Source organism: Camelina sativa, chromosome 13, assembly GCF_030686135.1.
Source record: "Camelina sativa cultivar CO46 ecotype springtype chromosome 13, ASM3068613v1".
In the NCBI taxonomy this organism is placed as follows: domain Eukaryota; kingdom Viridiplantae; phylum Streptophyta; class Magnoliopsida; order Brassicales; family Brassicaceae; genus Camelina; species Camelina sativa.
In genome coordinates, this window is record NC_141892.1 from 12,264,776 (window position 1) to 12,288,154 (window position 23,379).

A 23,379-nucleotide genomic window follows, 5' to 3' on the forward strand; every position below is an offset into this window, starting at 1 on the left:
TCCACTTCATGTTTACTCCAAAACATTCTCATTTCACTTCCTTCTTCAATCTTCAGCAATTTTTGAATCATATATTCCAATACTTAGAAACTGGCGATTTCCAAATCTTCCTTTGTTCCTCTCATGTTTGCGATGTTTTACCTAGCTGTTACCATCGTCTCTGCTCAATCAGTTGAGTCTCCTGCACCTAGTCCTACTTCTGGATCCGGTGTGATTTTGCCTTCGTTCGTTGTAGCTGTCGCGGCTCTTATTTTTGGCTCTGCATTTAGCATCTTATAAGACTCCAAGTATATGAGTCTTTGATTCTATTTATGTATACATTTTTCTCTATGAGACTATTGTTTCATTTGTTGACGATTTTATTTATTTACGTGGATGTTTGTTATGTATGAGTTGATTCTCTATGATTATTATAATATATCTCGATAATACTAAAATTATTAATAATTAATATTGTATTTGAGAACCCCTCATACGAATCACTACAAATTTGGTCACACTGTATGTGTTAGTGTTATTAAATTTGCATTAGAACCTCTCTTTTTTTTTGGCTAATTTGCGAAGCATATTCTGCGCTCTATTTTCATTGTGGTTGGCACTAAGAGATAAACTCGGTGAAACAAATGAAACCAGAAAATATTTCCTCTTTCAGAAAAAAAGACCAAAAAATATATCATTTTCGTTTGCCATTAATTTTGTACAGTCTGAACCAAATTTTGTGGTCGCTTTCTCGGAAATATAAACACACTAGATTGCTCGATTTTTAGCTCGAGAAATTTAAACAGCGAATGCCTAATAGTAGTATATACAAGATCGGCTCCACAAAGACTAAATTGTTACTTGTAAGATTTTTGAGAGTAGTTAAAAGTTAGAACTAAGAAATGTTTTGGGTTTTTATTTAATTAATTACCAGAGAAAACAAATAACATAAACCATATTAAAAGATTGATTAAACCATAAAATAAATGTAACATGTTTTAGGAAATTCATTAGGAATAAATAAAAATTAGACTAATAATTCTTGGATTAAAAAAAACAAAAACTAATTGGTATGTAAAATAATTTCAAAGTTGGTATATTTATCTTGTATGAAAATGATAAAATGAAACTAGTATGCCTTTGAGTTTGGTTTTAGTCAGTGGCGGATCTAGCCAAACTTGTCACCAGATGCAAAAAACTAAAAAAATGTAACATAGATAGTGTCGAACTCATGATCTCATTTTTAATATGGTGCATTCTTACCATTATGCCACTTTAACTTTAAGAATTAATATATAAACTAAACTATTTAGAATTTCATATAGTGCATATGCACTACCCTTGAATAAGGTGGATCCGCCCCTGGTTTTAGTTAGATTTTCTTTTTCTCATCCCATGATTTAATGTAGTATATACAAAAAAGAAAAATAACAATAAAATATTTATTAAGTTTGATCATCTTTTATTAAAATTTTTATTCAGTACAGTGGGTTGGGAATAAAGTGGAAGACACTCCTTATCTATGGAGTAAGTAGAAAGATGAGACATGAAGATGATCTTGATGGGAATAAAGTGGGTTGGGTTTTTCATGCGAGGCTGGTCCTGTCGCGGTTGTTGAAGGAGAACTTCGAGTGAAGGAGATCTTGGTTCTTGGTGGTGTCTTTTAAGAACGACTGGTACCATAAGCCAGATTCTTTGAAATCTCTATCAGCGACATTGTTATCGAAATCAACATAACTGAGTCCGAATCTTAATGTAAAGCCATTGCAGAACTCGTAATTATCACCAAGAGACCAAGCAAAGTATCCTTTCACGTTGACACCCTTCTCCCTAAAAAAAAGAACAACCATTAAATGCATGCGTCTGACTTATCATACTTACATGTATTTGTTATATATGTAAAGGAAAATGGAAGAAGAATATGATTCACTCACTTGATGACCTTACGGAGAAAACATAGATGACTGCATAGATAATCAATCCGATTGTAATTGTGAAATGCCTCTGTGAAGGTTATGTTACTGATGTAGTATATTTCAGTCAATTAAATTATCAATCCACAATCTGCATTAATCAACTCACTAAGAATACACAAAGTTGTTTAATCTATTTTTAAAAAGAATTGGTTTTGTTGTAACAATCTTAACTAGCAAACAAATTAAAGAAAAGAAACAGAACACAACTAATAACAAACTTTGAATCAAGTTTAAACAAGTGAACCTTGGGCAAGATAATTGACTTGGGAGATAGCTAACCAATCCTAGATGTCCATGCAACAATCAAGAACAATCCTATGGCTAAGAACACTAATGCAAATCAATCCATTTCCATGGTAGAGATTTCTATGCTAATCAAGTGATAATCAACTTTTTCCAAAGGCAATCACAAAGCTAGCATGCATTAAGAACAAGTCTTAATACCACTAAGCACCCTAATCATCAATTTCCATTGGTTAGGAGTGCAAAGCCCTTGAATAGTTTGGTTCAGGAATTTCATCAAACATCTTCTGGACAATGGAAATCCTAATGTTTAAATTCAAGCTAGGCTTTCCAGCATTATTAACACTAACCAAGATAGGAAACACATAAATAAGGCTCTAGACATCAAAGATCAATCATATATCTCCCTAATCTACCTAGCCCAAAGTTCTAATGATCTACTCACTCATCATCATGATCACACAAAGGAAATAGTTTGATCTTTGTGAAATCATAATAAGAGATTATAGATTAAGAGATTTGAAAGAGAAATTGCTAATAAAAAACTTAGAAGTACTTAATCATTCAACAAACCAAGAGTAAATAAGCTTAAGAATCCTAAGTAGCTGCTAAACAAGAGATAAACAAAAGATAAACCAAAAATAAGAGATAAGTCTGCCCTTAATAGGGTTAGAGTATTTTATAGCAAAATAAAAGGGAGTCAGGTCAACCCAGTTCAAACCGGGTCAAACCCCGATCAAAACTAAAACAAGTGTGGTGATGATCTCATACGACCATGCTTTGACCGATTGAGATGGCCCATTGGGATGGTCAGGCACACTTTGGCCGATGGTGGTGGCCGCTGGTTTAAACGGTGTTTTCTCTTCTTGCGCTCCATCGGCCATGGCTTGGCCGATTGATGAGGTCGCGTGGCTCCAACGGTCATGGCTTGGCCGATTGAGCTTGGCCGCTGCTGTAAACGATCTTCCTCTTACTAAAATCCATCGGCCAGCTCTTGACCGATTGGGATGGCCGCTGGTCTTCACTCGGCAACCGTTTGGCCGCTGCTCTTGGCCGCGTGTGGCTCCTGTTTTCACTCTGGCTGTATATACGTTCACTCAAACAGGTATAACTCTTTACACGTACATCTGATTGGCCTGAAATCACCTCCATTGCAAAGCTTACTCAATTTCCAATAACTTAGATAAATAACTCTGGAGCTAAATCCCAAATAAAGGTCTTCATACGAGTCGATCTTTGAGGGACTGCAAACTGGTTCCGAATCATCAATCATCTTGTGTGCATCCAAATGTGTGTCTTCCATTATATTGCTAATTATTGACTTATTTGGCTCCAAAACACACTTTCCTTGTACATCTCTACTCCATCATCTGAGATAACAAACTTGATGCAAAATGCAACCTAAACAATCTAAATATTCATGAATATGCACAAAACAATGAAGAATTAAATTCTAAAATTACATAAAAACACAAGATATCAATTACCACCGGCGGTTCTGATTCCTAATTTCATAGTATTTGAGTCAATTTTTTGAACCAATATTGAAACATGTCTAGATGAAAGAGATGAGTAGTAGAACTAACCGTTCTCGGTGACATATATTAAAGGGTCACCGTATATGATTTTGAAATACTCAATCACGTGGTAAATGCCTTTTGGGTGGTAATAACTGCCGTTATTGAACTGATAAAAGGATATATAATATAAGAAGTCAGTAGAATGTATTTTCTATTAAAACAAAATGACTGAAAGAATAGGGGTGGATTATTCATGCATACTGGCCGACCAGGGGCCTCACCCGTGGCATTTTTAGCTGTAAATTCGCAAGGATGACATCATTGATAGTCACAAAATGTTGTAATTAAAAAGAAATAATATGTAGAAATAGTGTGGTACATGTGAGAGTTGCTTTTGAGTCCATCATGGCAGTGTGTTCGTCCCAAGGAACTACTTTATCATTGTTCGTCCCAAGGAACTACTTTATCATTGTATTGAGTGACGTAATAGTTGAGAGTTGAGACCAAGAAAATCATATGAACCCTTTACAAGTTTGACTTCTGTCTCGTTGAACTCTGGAAGCCGACCACTCACAAATTTCATCATGATGTCTGGGTATTTACCCATTGTTAGCGGCTCTATGAACCTGATATACATGCATACTTTTCATTACTTTTTTATATATACAATATTGTATAAACAATTTCATTAGTGGATATGTACATACCATCCATGGAAAAATTCTTTAGACCGATATGTTGTCTCTTTGCTCTCTGGAATGTCATCAAACGGAAGAAACCATCTAGTTATCATCACAGGTCCAATCTTTCCTTTTTGCTCTAGCTTTTTGTCAGATAGACGTATACAACACAAGTTACAAAATGATGATTAAATGTATTATTATAAATGGTGAACCCACCTGATAATGTTTAACAACTGTAGCATGAGCAAGAAGATAGGGCTCTGTTGAAGAATTTCCGCCGTAACATCTTTTGTCAATCTTAGGAGAACATCGACCGGGTGCATCAGTTCCCAACGCATATCCTCTCGTAGGCATTGTGTAGAGCTGATTAATAGTGATCCAGTTCTTTACCCTATCACCAAATTTCTCAAAACACAGATCTTCATAATCTTTGAAATCTTCTCTGCACATTTTATAGAATTATATTTTCGTTAATGCAAGTTCAAATATTTATAGAATTATGTTTTCTTTATAAGCAAATGGCATCAAAAAACATACATGATCATCGTCTTGTTCAGGAAACTTTCATATTCATCTTGTAGTGTTTGATGAAGGTCCCGGTGAAAGAGGGTATCAAAAGGCTCTATACCCTTATTTTTGAGGCCATCGATGAGATCGCTGTAGTACTTAATACCATCTTCGTTGATTCCCATATTCCTCTTTCATTCTGCTCATATCTATACCTATCATATACAGGTTATATCCCGTGCATGCGCCTATTGTTATATATATATAATAAATTATGTTAATTAATTTAATTTTATTTAATAATGATAAAAAGCAAAAAAATCTAAATCTCAATGTCTTTAGAAAATTTACACTTTTTAAAAAATCATACAAATTTATAATATATAACTAATTTAAATATAATCACACATACATATCTCTTAATTTTTTTTTTGTTTTTTTATTATTTAACTTTAATAACAATTTTCATTAGTTTCTCTCAGGATTTGAAGTTAAGAAAAAAATGATAAAATGAAAATTAACTATGATATTCAAATATTAATTTAAGTTGTTCATATAAGCTAACACATAACCTAAAATACTAAATGAGAGAAACAAAATTATTCTCTATAAAATCATATGAAGTACAAGCAAAACTTTAAAGTACAATTCCCAAAAATTAATTTTACTTTTAAATCTCTTTTTTATATTGCCTTCATTTTAATTTATATTGCTACATTTAGTTATAATTGTTTCATCTTTGTAGTAAAAGGTAGATAGAAAATAGAATATTATATTGTTTTTTATATAGAGAAATCCTTTTGAAGTACATATTTGAATTAAATAAATATAGCTTAATGATCTTTATTTAATTATATGTTTAATCAGAGACTAAACATAATGATGAGTATTCTTAAAAAATGTGTTACAATTTTGTTAGAGGTAAGAGAGAGTTGAAAAAAAATTATTTGATATTTCATAATTATATTACAAAAATTTCTTTCCTTAGAAGTTAGAACATTACATATTTTTAAGAATCAAATAAATATATATATGAATATGTAAGAAATAATCTAAAATCTAAAATAAAGAAAGAAGTACATAAAAGCAAGAAGAAATAAAATGGAGAACAATGTAAAATATATTATTAAACTCTTACAATATTATCTTCATTGAGTTTTCAACCAATGCAAGAACATTAAAAACAAAAAAAAACAAAGAAAATATTTAGGATTTGAGATATGATGGAGGAGGATGTGAGAATGATTATTTATAGGATAAGAAGTGATGGAAGTTACATTTCTCAAAAAATAAATTAGAGGAGTTATAATTATAATTGCTAGGGTATTTAATCCACAATTTATGTAATTTCTGTTACAATTTAGTACTAAAGTGTATATTTAAATTAAGAATTAATGTATATGATTAAATATGTTGTATTTTAGGTTTAATTAAAAATAAATATTAGATGTTTAAGAAAATAAACACCAAATACACCAGTAAGGAGAGAGTAACTGAAATTAGAAAATATTATATAATATAAAATAATTAGGTAAGACAATATTAAAAAGAGACCACAAAATAAATTTAAAAGAAAATTATATGAAAATATGTCACATGTCACAAACAAATTAAATATGAACATAACTTATATCATTTTAAATTAGATGATAATAATCAAAAATACAAGAGTGTGTTTCTCATAATTTTAAATTACAAAGATGAAACAAAAAAAGGAAAAATGCAAAAAAATACATGACTTATTTAATATTGTCAGAAAAAAACACGAACTCTTTTTCGTTACCAGAAAAATACTTAAACTATTTTATAGGTTATAAGAAAATACATGAACTATCACGATTTTCAAATTTCCCACATATCATTGTTACGATTTTTAACGACGTTAACATGATCTTTTTACAAACGAAATATTGATTTAAGATCTCCGTTGTTAGTCAATGAAACACCATAAAAATTGAGGTAAGATTAATTAGGGCTTCTAGCGGTAATTGAACAGATAAGAGAGGAGAGGTCAGAAAAAGTGAGAGGCGAGAAAGAGGAGAAGATAGACCTGTGAGATTCTGTCGGTTTTGCTTTGGGAAGTCGAGATATCTCTGTGACCCATTAACTATTTATAGCCTATTAATAATTAGCTTAAACATGAGAAAAACAAAAAAAACCCAAAAGATTTATAGGTGACACGTGGCAGATATATAAAGCTTCTTCATAGGGTGTAAGCCTACTTTATTATACTAGATATTTACACTTCCAAATAGCAACAATAACATATACGACATATAACATATAAATCAATAAATGTATACATAACGTGGAAGGATCCTTGACCACGGCAAGGAGAATCTGTAGCCAGTAGTGTTGAGTTCGCTCATCACGTCTATATCTTTCTGTAGTTTATTTTTTACAGTGACATGTAAATCCACACATAGTTGTAGATAATTCATTGAGTACATTAGCAAGCATATAAATTGTGGAATTAACCTGCCAATACGTATATGAGTCACAAGTAGTGTCTCATTTCTTCAAATCGGCTCCTCCTTTCTCTGATAGGGTTAAAAAAATCACTAGAAATATATAGAAACATATAAACAACATTCCTCTCCTATAACTATGTAAGTTTTTAATCGAAAGAAACCATGCAAACGACAAACCTGGGTATATCTGTGAGGTGTAGCCATCCAAAACATTAAGTCCACGACCTCTACCACCTTCTATCTGAAATAAAAAGAAAAAACCATGCAATGTTTGATTTAGTGTTAGTGGGATTTTCTATACGTCAAATGTGGGTTATCTGAACAGAATGAGTGATTTGCATGTTACATACCTGGTAAGCAGAAGATGCAACACCGAAGATGAAGTCTTTATCGAAGTTGAGTCTGTTGAAACGATCAGTTTGGCTACATGTGAATGGCTCATTCTCCTCGCTGGTAATATCTTCAGCTTTGCAAGTCACCACACACAATAGAAAAACTAATCTGCCCAAGAAGCTTCATAGTTAATATGTTGATGTATCTGTTAAGTTGCATGGAAGCTTTGTACCAATCTAGGGTTTATATAGCCATGTAAAGAGTGGCATATGCATTACCTTGCCTTAGCGTCTTGGGAGGTTTAGGTGAAATGTGGGATCACTTACACTAGACTGCGTTAACGGATATGGCTTATCATTGAATGGACAAAATTTTATTCGTAGCCATTCGAACTCTAGTGGGATCGGTCGTTTGCTATAATAACTTGACTAAAGATATGACTTATATTATTCTTTCTTTCCACTTTTTCATATATACGTCTTTGCTTTTCTGTCGATCATTTCATTGCGTAAAATGTTGCATTCTTTATCTCAACTGTGAGTGAACTGTTTGATTAGTAATATTTTTTAAAGTTGATTTGATAAAAAAAAAAAACGGTGGATATTATTGAATAAAATGAGAAATATCTAAGTTGTTATTAGAAATAACAAAGTATTGGTAAAATTACGAGTTAAAATTGAAACGATGTGACCATTTTTTTAAATGATAAATAATAATAATAATAAATAAATTACAACTAGTGGTCACATACCCACTAGCCACCTAACCACAATCACAACAACAACGGAATAACAGATACCAATATCCAGTAATACTAAATAATAGAATAACTAATATCCAAACATAACTATTCCAATGTCAAACAACATGAAACAAGGAACTGACAACCTAGCAAGTTCTAAAGACTCAACTCTAGCAACCTAACAATGCCAGACAACAACCAATCGAGTCCCTAGAACATCCTCCTCTTCATTGCCTTGATTCCACGATCACACTTTGCCTTTACCTGCATCACAAACACAAATAGCAATGCATGAGTATTTTATAAACACTCAGTAAGGCAATCCTCCCATCTACTGGGCTATACACACAAGCAATAGAGATACTCTAACCATCAAACAACAATAAACAAACAAACCAGACTCTGCATCGACCGACACAAAGCTTGCGTCGACCAACACCAACAGGGAACCCTAATTGCATCGGTTGAGGCAATTAGGGTTTCCGCATGATGTCGACACAAGGTTCACTTGCATCGCCGATGCTTCCACTTGCATCGACATCATGCGGAAACCCTAATTGCATCGACCGACGCCTCCACTTGGCATCGACCGATGCTCATAGGTCAATCCGCGTCGTCCACGCACTAGCATTGATCGACACACATAGTGCATCAACCGATGCACATGCCGAGCATCGATTTTTCCAAAACTTCTCGCCAGATCTTCGTTCCTACAACCACAAGACTCGATCCCAAGCTACAAGAAAGCTTCCTAACGCCTCAAATAAAATTCTAACAAGCCTAACTACACATAAACAAACAGATCAGAGGAATCTCCAGCTAAGATAAGACATGGTCATGCACTTACCTTTGCCACAAATGAAATCTGACCCAAAAAAAGGAAGAAAACGCTCCTAGGAAGCTCCTACAACGATCCCAGCTACAATTCTCTACAGAAACAGCTTCCAACTCCAAGAAATCACCAAGAACACTCAAGAACACCAAGCACTCTTCACTCTCTCTTCTGTTTCTCTCAAAATCGGCCAAAGTCGACTAATGAGACAAAAGAAACGATTTAAGGGTTTTCCTTTTCCCTTTGTCCAAAACATAGCGTTTAACTTAAGTCAAAATGCAGAAGCTGAACCTGCATCGACCGATGCTCCTCCAACATCGACCGATGCACATCCCCAAATCGGAATTACGGTAATCCCTGCAATGACTGAAACACATCCTCAAACTCCTCCACAGCCTGAATACCGCTAATCGTAGACTTCCCCACTGACTCTAGCATAGATATGGTAACCAGATTAGCCTCACGGCCCTTCTCGATCATCTTCCCAGCCTGAATAGCCGAGATCACGAGACTCCCTGAAGTTGGTCTACTCCCCTGGAAAACCAACTTGCCTCCTGAGCGCTCAAACTCCACTCTACCTCGATGACAATCCAGATGAACCATATGCCGATGCAACCAGTCTATCCCCAAGATAACGTCATACAGCTCCACTGGGCTGATAAGCAAATCCGCAGGCCAAGACTCTCCCGCAATCTGAATATCAATACCCCTCGCTCGACCAATAACTCTCAGAAACTTGCCTCCAGCAACTCTAACAACTCCCGCACGCTTTCCATGATCTCCCATGATACCCACACTCTCTGCACACTCCGGGGTAATGAACATATGAGTAGCTCCCGAATCAAACATAACGTGGGACTTAAACCCGCCCACCAACAAGGTCCCTACACAAACCTCATGTGTTGAGAACCTAACACTTTATCACAGAACAACATAAAAACTGAACTTAGTAAGAATTCACAAAGACAAGTACCACAACTTATACTAGTGATCGCCCCGGCACTGGTTCCACCAGTCTCTGCAGTCGTGTAAACACGTGGCGCCTGCTCAATCCGTGCCACCAGCTGCCTTCCCGGCTACACCTGCTGCAACGATGCCACTGCTTTCGGCTGCAACTTAGGACACAAGGGCCTGATGTGCCCTGGCTCCCTGCAATGATAGCATACACGAGCTGCTGTCGACGGAGCACTCCTCTTGGGACAGCTAGCAATCTTGTGATCCTTGCTCCCACACTTGAAGCAACTAGCACCACTCGACGTTTGCATAGCCTCCCACCTCCTCTTGGTTCCCTGCGCAGGCTTGCCGACCTTGCTAGAACTGTTGGGCTAGCCGCCACTGATTGTGCCCGGAAATCCTCCTCGATCCCTGCTGCAGTCTCAACCAGCTCTGCGCGCGAAGAATAACTCCGCCCTCTATAGTGAACCCTCAAGTCATCACGTAGGGCCCTCAAAAACCTCTTGATATGAGCTTCCTCAGACTCCATATCCTGACCCCCATACCTCAGAAGTCGACTGAATCCAAGTCAAGCTACCGCACTAACCGAGTTCCCTAAGCTAGCTGAAGGAACTGCACCTCCAACCAGCCAGTGCCTCTCTATGGAAATACTTGCGGTTGAACTCCAAGACGAAGTCAGCTCAAGACATCTCCCTATGCACTCTCCTGGCTGCCACATAACTCCACCACAACTGAGCATCACCAGTCAAATGGTGGACCCCAATGTCCACCCAAAACTCCTCAGGACATCTCAGAGTATGGAAGTTACGTTCCACACTCGTCCTCAACGCATCCGCAGCGGTAGGATCATTACCTCCCAAAAACCGCTCGGTACCAATAAGGCCCATCTCTGTCAGCATGCTGATATAACGAGAATGGACCCCCACATCCGCAGCCGCTGGCTGCCGCTTCTCCGCCACCACTGGTGGCACTACCTGAGCCTGAGCCGGTGCCACTGACGGCAACCGCGCTATCAACTGTGCCAGCAAACCCGCAAGGTCAACACCCGGGACTTCACCCACTGGGACTCCCACACTTGGGGCCCTAACATCACCGGCTACTGGAGCATCAACACCGCTCCCTCCGGCCACACTCATGGAATCCCCCTGGACACCTTGCGACTCGCTGACACCCTCTGCTGTCACACTCTGGTCAGCAGTCTCACTAACCACTGGGGCCATGTCCCTACCACGACCACGTCCGCATCCACGACGATGTCCGCATCCACGACGACATCCAGGACCACGACCACGACCAGAAACAATATACTTTCTAATCATCTGCACTACCATGAACAAAAGGCTAAGCACACAATTATCATAACAGAGAAATATAAACACACCGTGGAATCACATTGTAGGCTCGAAGAGGATATTCTAGGACTCCATGCCACACACAATTGACTCACTCACATAATCAATCAAGACATACAATCCCAACATCAACAACAAAAACATAGTGAACCCAAACCTAGAACCATAAGGGTTCTGATACCAAACTGAAATGACCGACCCGTTTTTTTTTTTAAATAAAAAATAATAATAATAATAATTAATAAATTACAGCTAGTGGTCCCATATCCATAAGCAACCTAACCACAATCACAACAACAACGGAATAACATATACCAATATCCAATAATACTCAATAATAGAATAACCAATATCCAAACATAACCATTCCAATGTCAAACAACAGGAAACAAGGAACCGACAACCTAGCAAGTTCTAAAGACCCAACTCTAGCAACCTAACAATGCCAGACAACAACCAATCGAGTCCCTAGAACATCCTCCTCTTCATTGCCTTGATTCCACGATCACATTTTGCCTTTACCTGCATCACAAACACAAATTGCAATGAATGAGTATTTTATAAACACTTAGTAAGGCAATCCTCCCATCTACTGGGCTATACACAGAAGCAATAGAGATACTCTAACCATCAAACAACAATCAACAAACAAACCAGACTCTGCATCGACCGAAACAAAGCTTGCTTCGACTGACACAACCAGGGAACATCATCGCCGACACATGTTATGCATCGGTCGACACAAGGTTCACTTGCATCGACTGATGCTTCCACTTGCATCGACTGATGCTTCCACTTGTATCGACCGACACATGTTCGACATCACGCGGAAACCCTAATCGCATCGACCGACGCGTCCACTTGGCTTCAACCGATGCTCATAGGTCAATTCGCGCCGTCCTCGCACTAGTAACGACCGATGCACATGCCGAGCATCGATTTCCCCGAAGCTTCTCGCCGGATCTTTGTTCCTGCAACAACAAGACTCGATCCCAACCTATAAGAAAGCTTCCTAATGCCTCAAATAACATTCTAACAAGCCTAACAACACATAAACAAACAGATCAGAGGAATCTCCAGCTTAGATAAGTCATGGTCATGCACTTACCTTTGCCGCAGAAGAAATCTGACCCAAACACAGGAAGAAAACGCTCCTAGGAAGCTCCTACAACGATCCCATTTACAGATCTCTACAGAAACAGCTTCCAACTCCAAGAAATCACCAAGAACACCAAGAACTCTTCTCTCTCTCTTTCGTTTCTCTCAAAAGCGGCCAAAGTCGACTAATGAGACAAAAGAAACGATTTAAGGGTTTTCCTTTTCCCTTTTCCTAAAACGCAGCGTTTAACTTAAGTCAAAACGCAAAAGTTGAACCTGCATCGACAGATGCTCCTCCAGCATCGACCGATGCACATTCCCAAACCGGAATTTTGGTTCGCGGATGTTTCAAAAATTTAGCGTATACTTTTATTCAACCTATCTTGAAATTATTAAGGTTTGTGTTTTACATATACTTTTGTTCAACGTATCTTGGAAAGATTATTCGGCTAGGCAAAGCATGTATCAAAGCTTTAGTTTACATACGTCTCTAGAAATATTTTGTAGTGTTCGAACTAGAGAAACACCGTAAAATATCAATGCCATATTTAAGAAAAATAAAATTACATTCACCACCACGAGCCTCACCGGTCACCGCTGACACCACATATCATATGGGGTTGGGGCAGCTTGATGGTCTTTCACATGAAAGTAGAAACTCTCTCTCCGAAAGACAAAAGAACATTTTTTTGCCTTTTTAAATTGTTACTATATAAATTGTACCTTTGGACGTGCTTTATCATCTGAATTTTTTTTTTTTTTTTTTGAATAAACCTGAAAAGTTCATAATTTCATATAGTGCTTTAAATTCTTGGTTATTTATATTTAAGCTTTAGAAAAAAAAACAATATATATATATATATATTTGTCAACATATAAATAACAAAAATTTATAATTAACCAAAAAAATTTCATTCCTATGTCAATATATCATCAGACCAAGCACGAGTAATATAATTTTCCGCCATCATTGGTGCTATAAATCTCAGAACCTTAAAGACTCTATGTAACAACTTGGAACCAGAATTTGGTATTTTATGAGTTTGAGTCGAGTCGAGCCACAAGGTTTAATTTATATGTTGGATTATTTTTCTAATTTTCAGAACCATATTTTGCTTTATAATAACGAAATTATTTTATGACTAAGTGTTAATCACAGTTTTGAGTGTGTTTTTGTGGGTTGATTCTTATATATTTTTTAAAATATATTCCATGCATTTTCATCTATTTAGAACATGTTTAATATATACATGCATGTATTACATTCATCATTTATTGGTGTTTGAGCATGTGTCATGAAGATTAGAGTTTGAAGAGGAGGTATGGAGCACAAAAAAAACAAGAATTGATGAAATGAGTTGAAGAAGAACCAAAGAAATAAAAAGAGAGGGAGAAAAAGACACATTGGGTATTTATACCTTGATGTGGATTGTTTTGAAGACGTCAAAACTATTTGTAAATACATTGGAATCCTGCATCAACGTTACCACCCTGGTGTGAGATGTTTTTCCCCACCTTTTTGGTTAACTTGCAGCCTCCCACCTTTTTCCACAAAACCAAAAACGAGGAAATATATAAATGTTGGGTTCATTCAATTTTGCATTTTTATCTGCAAAGTACATATATATAATTAAAATAATTGATAAGTCACAAAATGTTGTAACTGAAAAAATGTAGAAATGTTGTAACTAAGTGTGGGAATAGATTGATTGGTACATGTGAGAATTGCTTTTGGGTCCATCATAGCAGTGTGGTTGGCCCAAGGAACTACGGTGTCATCGTTTTGGGCGTACTGAGTGACGTAATGGTTGAGACCAAGAAAATCATATGAACCCTTTACAAGTTTGGCTTCTGTCTCGGTGAACTCTGGAAGCCGTTCACCCACAAGTTTCCTCATGATGTCTAAGTATTTATCCTTTGTTAGCGGCTCCATGAACCTGATATGCATGCATACTTTTCATTACTTTTTTTATATACAATATTGTATCAACAATTTCATTTGGGGATATATGTACATCCCATCCATGGAAAAATTCTTTAGACCGATAAGTTGCCTCTTTGCTCTCTGGAGTGTCATCAAACGGAAGAAACCCTCTAGTTATCATCACAGGTCCAATCATCCCTCCTTGGTCTTGTGGTTACGCACATATATACACAATGATAAATAATTAGAATCACATGCATGTTACGTTAGACTACACCTTCTACAAATTAAATGGAGACCTAGCACACCTTATATTTTGTCCTGTAAAGATCCACGACCGTGGCATGAGCAAGGAGCTGGTTATGTGCAAAGATATAGGGTTTAGTTGACGAGTTTCCGTCGTAACATCTTACATCATGCGTAGGAGAACATCGACCAGGTGCATCTGTTCCCAATGCATATCCTCGCGTAGGCACTGTGTAAAGCTGGTTGATTGTTATCCAGTGCTTTACCCTATCACCAAATTTTCCGAAACATAGATCCGCGTAATCTTTGAAATCATCTCTGCACGTACGTATTATAGTTAGATTTCATTAATGTACGATCATATCGTTATATGCTTTCGTCATTCTTAATAAGCAGCGTAGCATGAATGACATACATGATCGGTCTGTTCAAGAAACCTTCATACTCATCTTGTAGTGTTTGAGGAAGGTCCCAGTGAAAGAGGGTAACGAACGGCGTTATATTCCTTGCTATGAGGCCGTCTATAAGACCGTTGTAGTAGTCAATACCATCTTGGTTCACTCCTCTACTCCTCTTTCCTTCTGCTCATATATATCATATATTTACTCTTCCAAACAACTACAATCGAATATTATATTATATATATATATATATATATATATGTATTCTCCTCGCAGGTAATATCTTCAGCTTTGCACACCACATAAATAGAAAAACTAATCTGCCCAAAAAGCTTCATAGTTAATATTTTGATGTATCTGTTAAGTTGCATGGAAGCTTTGTGCCAATCTAGGGTTTATATAGCCATGTAAAGAGTGGCATATGCATTACCTTGCCTTAGCGTCTTGGGAGGTTTAGGTGAAATGTGGGATCACTTACACTAGACTGCGTTAACGGATATGGCTTATCATTGAATCGACAAAATTTTATTCATAGCCATTCGAACTCTAATGGGATCGGTCGTTGCTATAATGGGTCTGATTGGTAATGTACTTAAAGCTCTACAAACAAGATGTAAGCTTTTATTGAATAGTGCAAAGCTGTAAGAAAAAGCTGTATGTTAAAGCTGTACAAAAAAAAACTAAAAATATATTGTTAAAAAAAATTAAAAAGGAAAAAATTTTAAAAAATTAAAACTAACATAAAAATGTAGTTTAGCATATTATAGATGTAAAATTTATGAAGATTTTAAATTAATTTATGACATTTAAATCGTTTTAATATAAAAAAGTATAAGAATATACTAGTCCAATAATTAAAAATATTTGTTCAAGTTTTACTCTTAGTTTTTATAGAAATTTTAGAAACTATAAGTACATAAATTTAATAAGCCAGTAATGAATTGAAAATATTTGTTTATGTTTTATAGAATTAAAATATTTGTTGAGAAGTAATTTATTAAAATGAGTTATAATTTAGTTTTAATATATATATATATATATATAATCATTGGTACAAACATATTAAAGGCTACCGAGAAATACAAACAAATCAAATTAAGAATGAGCTTCCCATAACAAATCTGCTATTTGATTACGCACATCTGCCATATATGTTCCACTTTTTGATGTTTCCACCTCTTTTATTTCACCGATTACATTTACATCTACGTCATGTTGTCCATTTTCATTTTCTGCGGAAGCACCTGTATCAAAATCATCATCGGAAATATTGGAATGCCGAATGTAATTATGAAGACCCATTGTAACAAACACCAATTTTTTTTTTTTTTTCTAATATGTATCGCGGTAATTCTTTTACAACCCTCCATTTTTTCTTCCAGATTCCAAAAGTTCTTTCAATAATAGAGCGAAGTGAAGCATGCCACCTGTTGAACAATTTATACTTATTTCGTGGAGGTGGACCATTCTGAAACTGTCCTTAATGATACCTCACCTCTTCTTGATGGTTGCTCCGATAAGGAGCTAAGTTATCCTTTTTATTCGCATATCCAGAGTCAACTAGATAATATTTGCCTGTAGGAGGTTTCGGAAATCTTTGACTATTCTCTTGTGCTATCGATAAAACTCGGGAATCATGAAGTGATCCCGGTGCTCCATTCCAAACATATGTGAAAAGCATGTCTAAATCACATATCGCCATAATATTTAGGCTTGATTCACCAAAACGATCCCATAAAACTCTTCGATTTTCTTGTGGTGCTATAGATGGAACACATATGTTCCATCTATAGCACCTATGAAACCTTTGAAGAATGGCCAATACCTTGGATCATATCGAAGACTGCGGGGATGCTCTCTAAGTTGGCTAGATGTTGGGGTCTTTATTTGATCACATGCATGTCGCTCCATCGCATTTAGCATTTCATGAAATTTGCGATTGACTGTTACTTGATTACGCCCAAAATTCCTCGCTACAGTACGTTAAACCTCATTATGACCACATGTAGAAAGAAACATTGCAACGCTTTCCTCAATGCTAATATTTTCTGTTGATGTTAATCCATACTCGTTTTCCATCAGTTGACACAACATTTGGAATATTCCTCGAGGCATCCTTACTGCATGTAAGCATGATGCATCATCACGTTCCATCTGGTGTTTAATATTTAGCCAACCTAGTCCTCCTCCTGCTTGCATGGGTTGTCGACAAAAATATCGTTCATAATACTGCATCGTTGGCTGAACAAGTACCTCATCGACTTCTTCATCCTCAAGCATAAATAATTCGCATAATTCTTCGTGTGTTAGATTATTTAGTCCCCAAGAGTACAACTCATTTATCCAATTTTCCTAGCCATTAAGAGAAAAATAAGTTAAACGACTAAAAAAATTGTGGTACACAAACATTTATTATAGGAAAATATATATTATATAAATATAATACAAACATTAATTAAAACCATAAACTTTGAATATTGTTTATTCAATGTTTCTCGTTATCAGTGGTATTATTTGATGTTTTATCATCCATAAAATTTAACTGTCGTGGTTGTGTACCAATTCCCGATGGTACACCAAACCTATATCCAATATCTGTTGACCGTCTAGTAGGCGTTACAAAACCAGGAAAAAAATTTGTTCTTGTTCCTTGACTCGTTTCTCCCATTTGAGTAGTTGAAATTCCACCGATTGTTGTTGATGCCCAAACATTAAAAACTCCTGAAGATGTTTGCATCATTTGTGTAGCAGGCGACGAGGACACGAAAGGAAAACCAGAAAATCCTTGAGGAAACATCATCGGTACATAAGGTGCACCCATCATATGCCCAGGCATATTAAATCCTACCCCCGGAGGTGGAAATAACTGTCCCATAGCAGGAGATGGTTGAAACTGTGAAATTTCAGCAAACCTATATTCAAAATTTCCTGATGAATGTCCCACAGAATTTCCTGACAAATGTCCAACAGAACTTCCTGATGATGGCACACTTCCGCCGCTTGAACCACTTAAAAATGACCCAAAATTTGACAAATTTCCAGGAGTTACGGTTTCTAGCCGTTCCACTTCAGTTATACTTTCCAAAAATTGGGTTCTATCTTCATCTGACTCAAAAGAAGTGTCTAAAAATGTATTACGCCACCTTGCATCCTCCTTAAGCAGCTTCGCTGATGCTTTCCAAAATAGTTTGTACTTCTCAATTGGTAAAGAATTTAGTATAGCAAATGCATCTTTAAATTTTGCATATTCTTCAAGACTGTACCTATCAGGTCGCAGGGCTGATACAGTCACACGTCGTGCATCTGCTATTCCTTGGAATGCAGTGGTAACTGAACTTTCAAATTGATGCCATCTACGGTTCCCGCGATCTCTACTACCAACTGAACGAACTCGTGAATTACTTCTTCGTTGATTACTTTCTCCTCGTCCGGCACTGTATGGCGCAGCACAGGTGGTATGTCTACCTGAACGAGTGTGGATTTCTTCTGTTGATGCAACTGGAATATCTCCATATGTCTCCTGTGTTGCTGCAGAGAGAACATCTTCATATGTTTCTTGTGGATCAATAAATGAGTTATCTGGAAAATAAGTATTTTCTTCATGTGTTTGAGGTGTGTAGTCAGCTCTTACATCTTCTTCATCAGCACCATCACCAATACCACCACTGAAATCAGCTCTTGCATCTTCTTCATATAGCTCTCTTCGTGCTCCATCAACATCATACATATGTTCACTTGATACATCATATTGTCCACAAATACGTTGTAGTGCATCCCAATATTTTGGCGGTTGGCAGTGGCAAGCCATAATTGTTTTACTCTCCTGGAAAAAACAATATAAATTTTAGGATTTTTAGATAAACACTTTTAATATATCATACAATTCAAACTAACAAAAAATATACATACCGTCTCGCGCGACTGCCACCAATCATCATCCATACAGATAACTCCAGTTCTCTGATTTGAACTTACACCTGTTTTACCCATAATGTCGATCCATTCTTTGTAAGTTCCCTTCAATGTATCTATCTTGTTTTTGACCTTTATCCAATTATCAACATGTTTCCCCGTCCGCTTTAACAGTTCACTCAAAATACGATTTCGATGAGGTTTTTTTAGACCATATGTATTATAGTCTACTTTTGCAAGCTCAACTTCATATAGTTCAAGCACAACGCGTTCCTCAAAAGGAAGCCAATTTTCTTTCTAAAAAATGTGAAAAATATTTTTATGTATATAAAGAAATGACTAACATCTGGAATATAAAGATTTATTATATTATATATACTACTTATGTTATATATATGTAACTTACATTCGACGTGAAGGCTAGGACCTTCATTAGACATACTGTAGAAAAAATATAAATTACAACAAATCAGTTTATACAGTTTTAGTAATAACTTGAATTTCACATTAATAAATGTTACTAATTATTATATAAAAAACCAGTATAAGCACAATTTATAAAATTATTTTTACATTTTCACAAAAATATAATCATTTAAATTAAAGTAATTATTTCATAATTAAATGTGTTATATAAGACAAACATAATATATTTTAAAGAACAAAATATTATATGCACATAATTATTTTTTTATCTTAATGGTAAATTAGTAACATAAATATAACATAAAAGTTTACCTTAGCTCTAGTTACTTGAAACTGGAAGAATGTCTTCTAACTTTTTTCCCCAAATTTCTGGCTGAGAGATTATTTTTTTTTATTTTTTTGAGAAGCTAAGAAGAACAAAGAAGAAGTAGATTTACAAAGTGTGAATCGATTGCTTAGTTACATATACAGGAGAAAGAAGCTTCACTTTGCTTTATACTTGATTGGTAAAAGTTAAAGCTATACCACTTTATACAGCTTTCTCTTTCTTCACCAATCACTACCAGTAACTTGACTAAAGATATGACTTATATTATTCTTTCTTTCCACTTTTTCATATATACTGCTTTGCTTTTCTGTCGATCATTTCATTGAGTAAAGTGTTGCATTCTTTATCTCAAGTGTGAGTGAACTGTTTGATTAGTAATATTTTTTAAAGTTGATTTGATAAAAAAAAAACAGGGTGGATATTATTGAATAAAATGAGAAATATCTAAGTTGTTATTAGAAAATAACAAAGTATTGATAAAATTACGAGTTAAAATGTGGCGTAAAAGTCAACGTATCTTGAAATTATTAAGGTTTGTGTTTTACATATACTTTTGTTCAACGTATCTTGGAAAAATTATTCGGCTAGGCAAAGCATGTATCAAAGCTTTGAAAAGAGCTTTAGTTTACGTACGTCTCTAGAAATATTTTGTAGTGTTCGAACTAGAGAAACACCATAAAATATTAATGCCATATTTAAGAAAAATAAAATTACATTCACCACCACGAGCCTCACCGATCACCGCTGACACCACATATCATATGGGGTTGGGGCAGCTCGATGGTCTTTCACATGAAACTAGAAACTCTCTTTCCGAAAGACAAAAGACCATTTTTTACCTTTTTAAATTGTTACTATATAAATTGTACATTTGGAGGTGCTTTATCATCTGAAAAGTTTTTTTTTTTTTTTTTTGGACAAACCTAAAAAGTTCATAATTTCATATAGTGCTTTAAATTCTTGGTTATTTATATTTAAGCTTTAGAAAAAAAAACACATTATATATATATATATATATATATATATATATATATATATATATATTTTGTCAACATATAAATAACCAAAAAATTATAATTAACCAAAAAAATTTCATTCCTATGTCAATATATCATCAGACCAAGCACGGGTAATATCATTTTTCCGCCATCATTGGTGCTATAAATCTCAGAACCTTGAAGCCTCTATGTAACAACTTGGAACCAGAATTTGGTATTTTATGAGTTTGAGTCGAGTCGAGCCACAAGGTTTAATTTATATGTTGGATTATTTTTCTAATTTTCCATATATTTTATTTTAATATATTCCATGCATTTTCATCTATTTAGAACATGTTTAATATACACATGCATGTATTACATTCATCATTTATAGGTGTTTGAGCATGTGTCATGAAGATTAGAGTTTGAAGAGGAGGTATGGAGCACAAAAAAAAACAAGAATTGATATAATGAGTTGAAGAAGAACCAAAGAAATAAAAAGAGAGGGAGAAAAAGACACATTGGGTATTTATACCTTGATGTGGATTGTTTTGAAGACGTCAGAACTATTTGTAAATACATTGGAATCCCGCATCAACGTTACCACCCTGGTGTGAGACGTTTTTCCCCAAACACCAACCCTTGTTTTCTTCTTGTTTAACTTGCAGCCTCCCACCTTTTTCCACAAAACCAAAACCGAGGATATATATATATATATATATATATATATATATATATATATATATATATATATCTTGGGTTCATTCAATTTTGTGCATATTGGTTTTCTCGGGTTCATTCAATTTTGTGCAGATTGGTATTGTTGTGTTCTTTCCCTTCCAACACAGTATGATGTCGTAAGAAAAAGTAATTATGGATATTAATCATCTTTTATGTGTACATACCATCCATGGAAAAATTCTTTAGACCGATAAGTTGCCTCTTTGCTCTCTGGAGTGTCATCAAACGGAAGAAACCCTCTAGTTATCATCACAGGTCCAATCATCCCTCCTTGGTCCTGTGGTTACGCAAATATATACACAATGATAATATAATTAGAATCACATGCATGTTACGTTAGACTACACCTTCTACAAATTAAATGGAGACCTAGCACACCTTATATTTTGTCCTGTAAAGATCCACGACCGTAGCATGAGCAAGAAGCTGGTTATGTGCAACGATATAGGGTTCAGTTGACGAGTTTCCGCCGTAACATGTTATATCATGCGTACGAGAACATCGACCAGGTGCATCTGTTCCCAATGCATATCCTCGCGTAGGTACTGTGTAAAGCTGGTTGATTGTTATCCAGTGCTTTACCCTATCACCAAATTTTTCGAAATATAGATCCGCGTAATATTTGAAATCATCTCTGCACGTACGTATTATAGTTAGATTTCATTAATGTACGATCATATCGTTATATGCTTTCGTCATTCTTAATAAGCAGCGTAGCATGAATGACATACATGATCGGTCTGTTCAAGAAACCTTCATACTCATCTTGTAGTGTTTGAGGAAGGTCCCAGTGAAAGAGGGTAACGAACGGCGTTATATTCCTTGCTATGAGGCCGTCTATAAGACTGTTGTAGTAGTCAATACCATCTTGGTTCACTCCTCTACTCCTCTTTCCTTCTGCTCATATATATCATATATTTACTCTTCCAAACAACTACAATCGAATATTATATTTTATATATATATATATATATATATATATTTGGATCAATAATGTATACATACGTGGAAGGATTCTTGACCACGCGAAGGAGAATCTGTAGCCAGTAGCATTGAGTTGGTCCATCACGTCTAAATCTTTCTACAGTTTATATGTATACAATCCACACATATATAGTTAATATAGATAATTCATTGATTACATTAGCAAGCATATATAATGAGGAATTAACCTGCCAATATGTATATGCGTCACAAGTAGTGTCTCCATTCTTCAAATCGGCTCCTCCTTTCTCTGATAGCGTAATAATGAACCACTATGAATATATATATATATATATATACATGCATATGGCCAACATTCTTCACGTATAGCTATATATATAAGCTTTAATATATTGAGACCATGCAAATAACAAACCTGGGTATCGGTGAGTGAATCCATCCCAAACGTTAAGTCCACGACCTCTACCACCTTCGATCTGAAATGAAGAGAAACAACCATGCAACGTTGGATTGTTTTTTATGTTTATTAATGCTCTTTCAAGACGTCAACATAATGTGTGATTTGTTACATACTTGGTAAGCAGAAGAGGCTACACCGAAGATGAAATCTTCGCAGAAACTTTTACCATTGAAACGACTAGTTTGGTTACAATGGAATGGCTCGTTCTCTTCGCAAGTATAATCTTCCTGGCCTTTACATGTCGCCACAGCTAATAAGAAAGCTAAGGCGAACCAATGAAACTTCATGGTTAATTTGTAGTTTGTTATGTTTGTGTTGCATGGAAT

General features: G+C 35.5%; 2 protein-coding genes and 1 pseudogene across 9 annotated transcripts; all 3 read right to left on the minus strand.

Moving 5' to 3' along the window:
• Positions 1 to 1,909: 1,909 nt before the first annotated feature.
• LOC104736627 (myrosinase 2-like) lies at positions 1,910 to 7,931 on the minus strand (annotated as a pseudogene). The gene is made up of 12 exons (XR_015578550.1): positions 7,730 to 7,931; positions 7,557 to 7,620; positions 7,387 to 7,448; positions 7,217 to 7,292; positions 4,939 to 5,107; positions 4,614 to 4,843; positions 4,426 to 4,537; positions 4,181 to 4,344; positions 4,098 to 4,148; positions 3,980 to 4,014; positions 3,781 to 3,884; positions 1,910 to 2,000 (listed from the first exon to the last, which is right to left on the minus strand). The product of XR_015578550.1 is annotated as a myrosinase 2-like (transcript).
• Positions 7,932 to 10,808: 2,877 nt separating this feature from the next.
• LOC104736625 (myrosinase 1-like) lies at positions 10,809 to 23,371 on the minus strand. The gene is made up of 12 exons (XM_087480615.1): positions 23,167 to 23,371; positions 23,009 to 23,069; positions 22,821 to 22,882; positions 22,654 to 22,729; positions 22,380 to 22,545; positions 22,027 to 22,282; positions 21,813 to 21,925; positions 14,342 to 14,627; positions 14,154 to 14,232; positions 11,469 to 11,564; positions 11,161 to 11,300; positions 10,809 to 10,949 (listed from the first exon to the last, which is right to left on the minus strand). Exons 1-12 carry the CDS (start codon positions 23,338 to 23,340, stop codon positions 10,809 to 10,811), a joined length of 1,650 nt encoding a protein of 549 aa, XP_087336741.1. The 5' UTR covers positions 23,341 to 23,371.
• LOC104736626 (uncharacterized) lies at positions 17,648 to 21,695 on the minus strand. 7 transcript variants are annotated; one of them, XM_087482339.1, is made up of 6 exons: positions 19,912 to 21,695; positions 19,580 to 19,614; positions 19,171 to 19,470; positions 18,893 to 19,084; positions 18,525 to 18,789; positions 17,648 to 18,435 (listed from the first exon to the last, which is right to left on the minus strand). In XM_087482339.1, exons 2-5 carry the CDS (start codon positions 19,604 to 19,606, stop codon positions 18,568 to 18,570), a joined length of 741 nt encoding a protein of 246 aa, XP_087338465.1. In that variant the 5' UTR covers positions 19,607 to 19,614; positions 19,912 to 21,695; the 3' UTR covers positions 17,648 to 18,435; positions 18,525 to 18,567. The 7 variants fall into 7 exon arrangements, with proteins under 7 accessions (XP_087338465.1, XP_087338459.1, XP_087338462.1 ...); XM_087482333.1 differs by having other exon boundaries at positions 17,648 to 19,084; positions 19,912 to 20,006; positions 21,443 to 21,684; XM_087482336.1 differs by having other exon boundaries at positions 17,648 to 19,084; positions 19,171 to 19,238; positions 19,912 to 20,006; positions 21,443 to 21,683.
• Positions 23,372 to 23,379: the final 8 nt, after the last annotated feature.

What these genes read in the sequence shown, in the direction of transcription:
- LOC104736626 (XM_087482334.1), bottom strand. Translation starts at nt 19,606, where the DNA reads ATGAAGGTCCTAGCCTTCACGTCGAAT. An exon ending in TCCTAGCCTTCACGTCGAAT is followed by an intron (nt 19,471 to 19,579) that starts GTAAGTTACATA and finishes CACATTTTTTAG; the next exon opens with AAAGAAAATTGGCTTCCTTT. An exon ending in GGTGGCAGTCGCGCGAGACG is followed by an intron (nt 19,085 to 19,170) that starts GTATGTATATTT and finishes TGTTTTTTCCAG; the next exon opens with GAGAGTAAAACAATTATGGC.
- LOC104736625 (XM_087480615.1), bottom strand. Translation starts at nt 23,340, where the DNA reads ATGAAGTTTCATTGGTTCGCCTTAGCTTTCTTATTAGCTGTGGCGACA. An exon ending in ACGCATATACATATTGGCAG is followed by an intron (nt 22,730 to 22,820) that starts GTTAATTCCTCA and finishes TATAAACTGTAG; the next exon opens with AAAGATTTAGACGTGATGGA. An exon ending in CGTTGATGCAGGATTCCAAT is followed by an intron (nt 11,565 to 14,153) that starts GTATTTACAAAT and finishes TGTTCATGGTAG; the next exon opens with TGCAGATGATTAGAAAGTAT.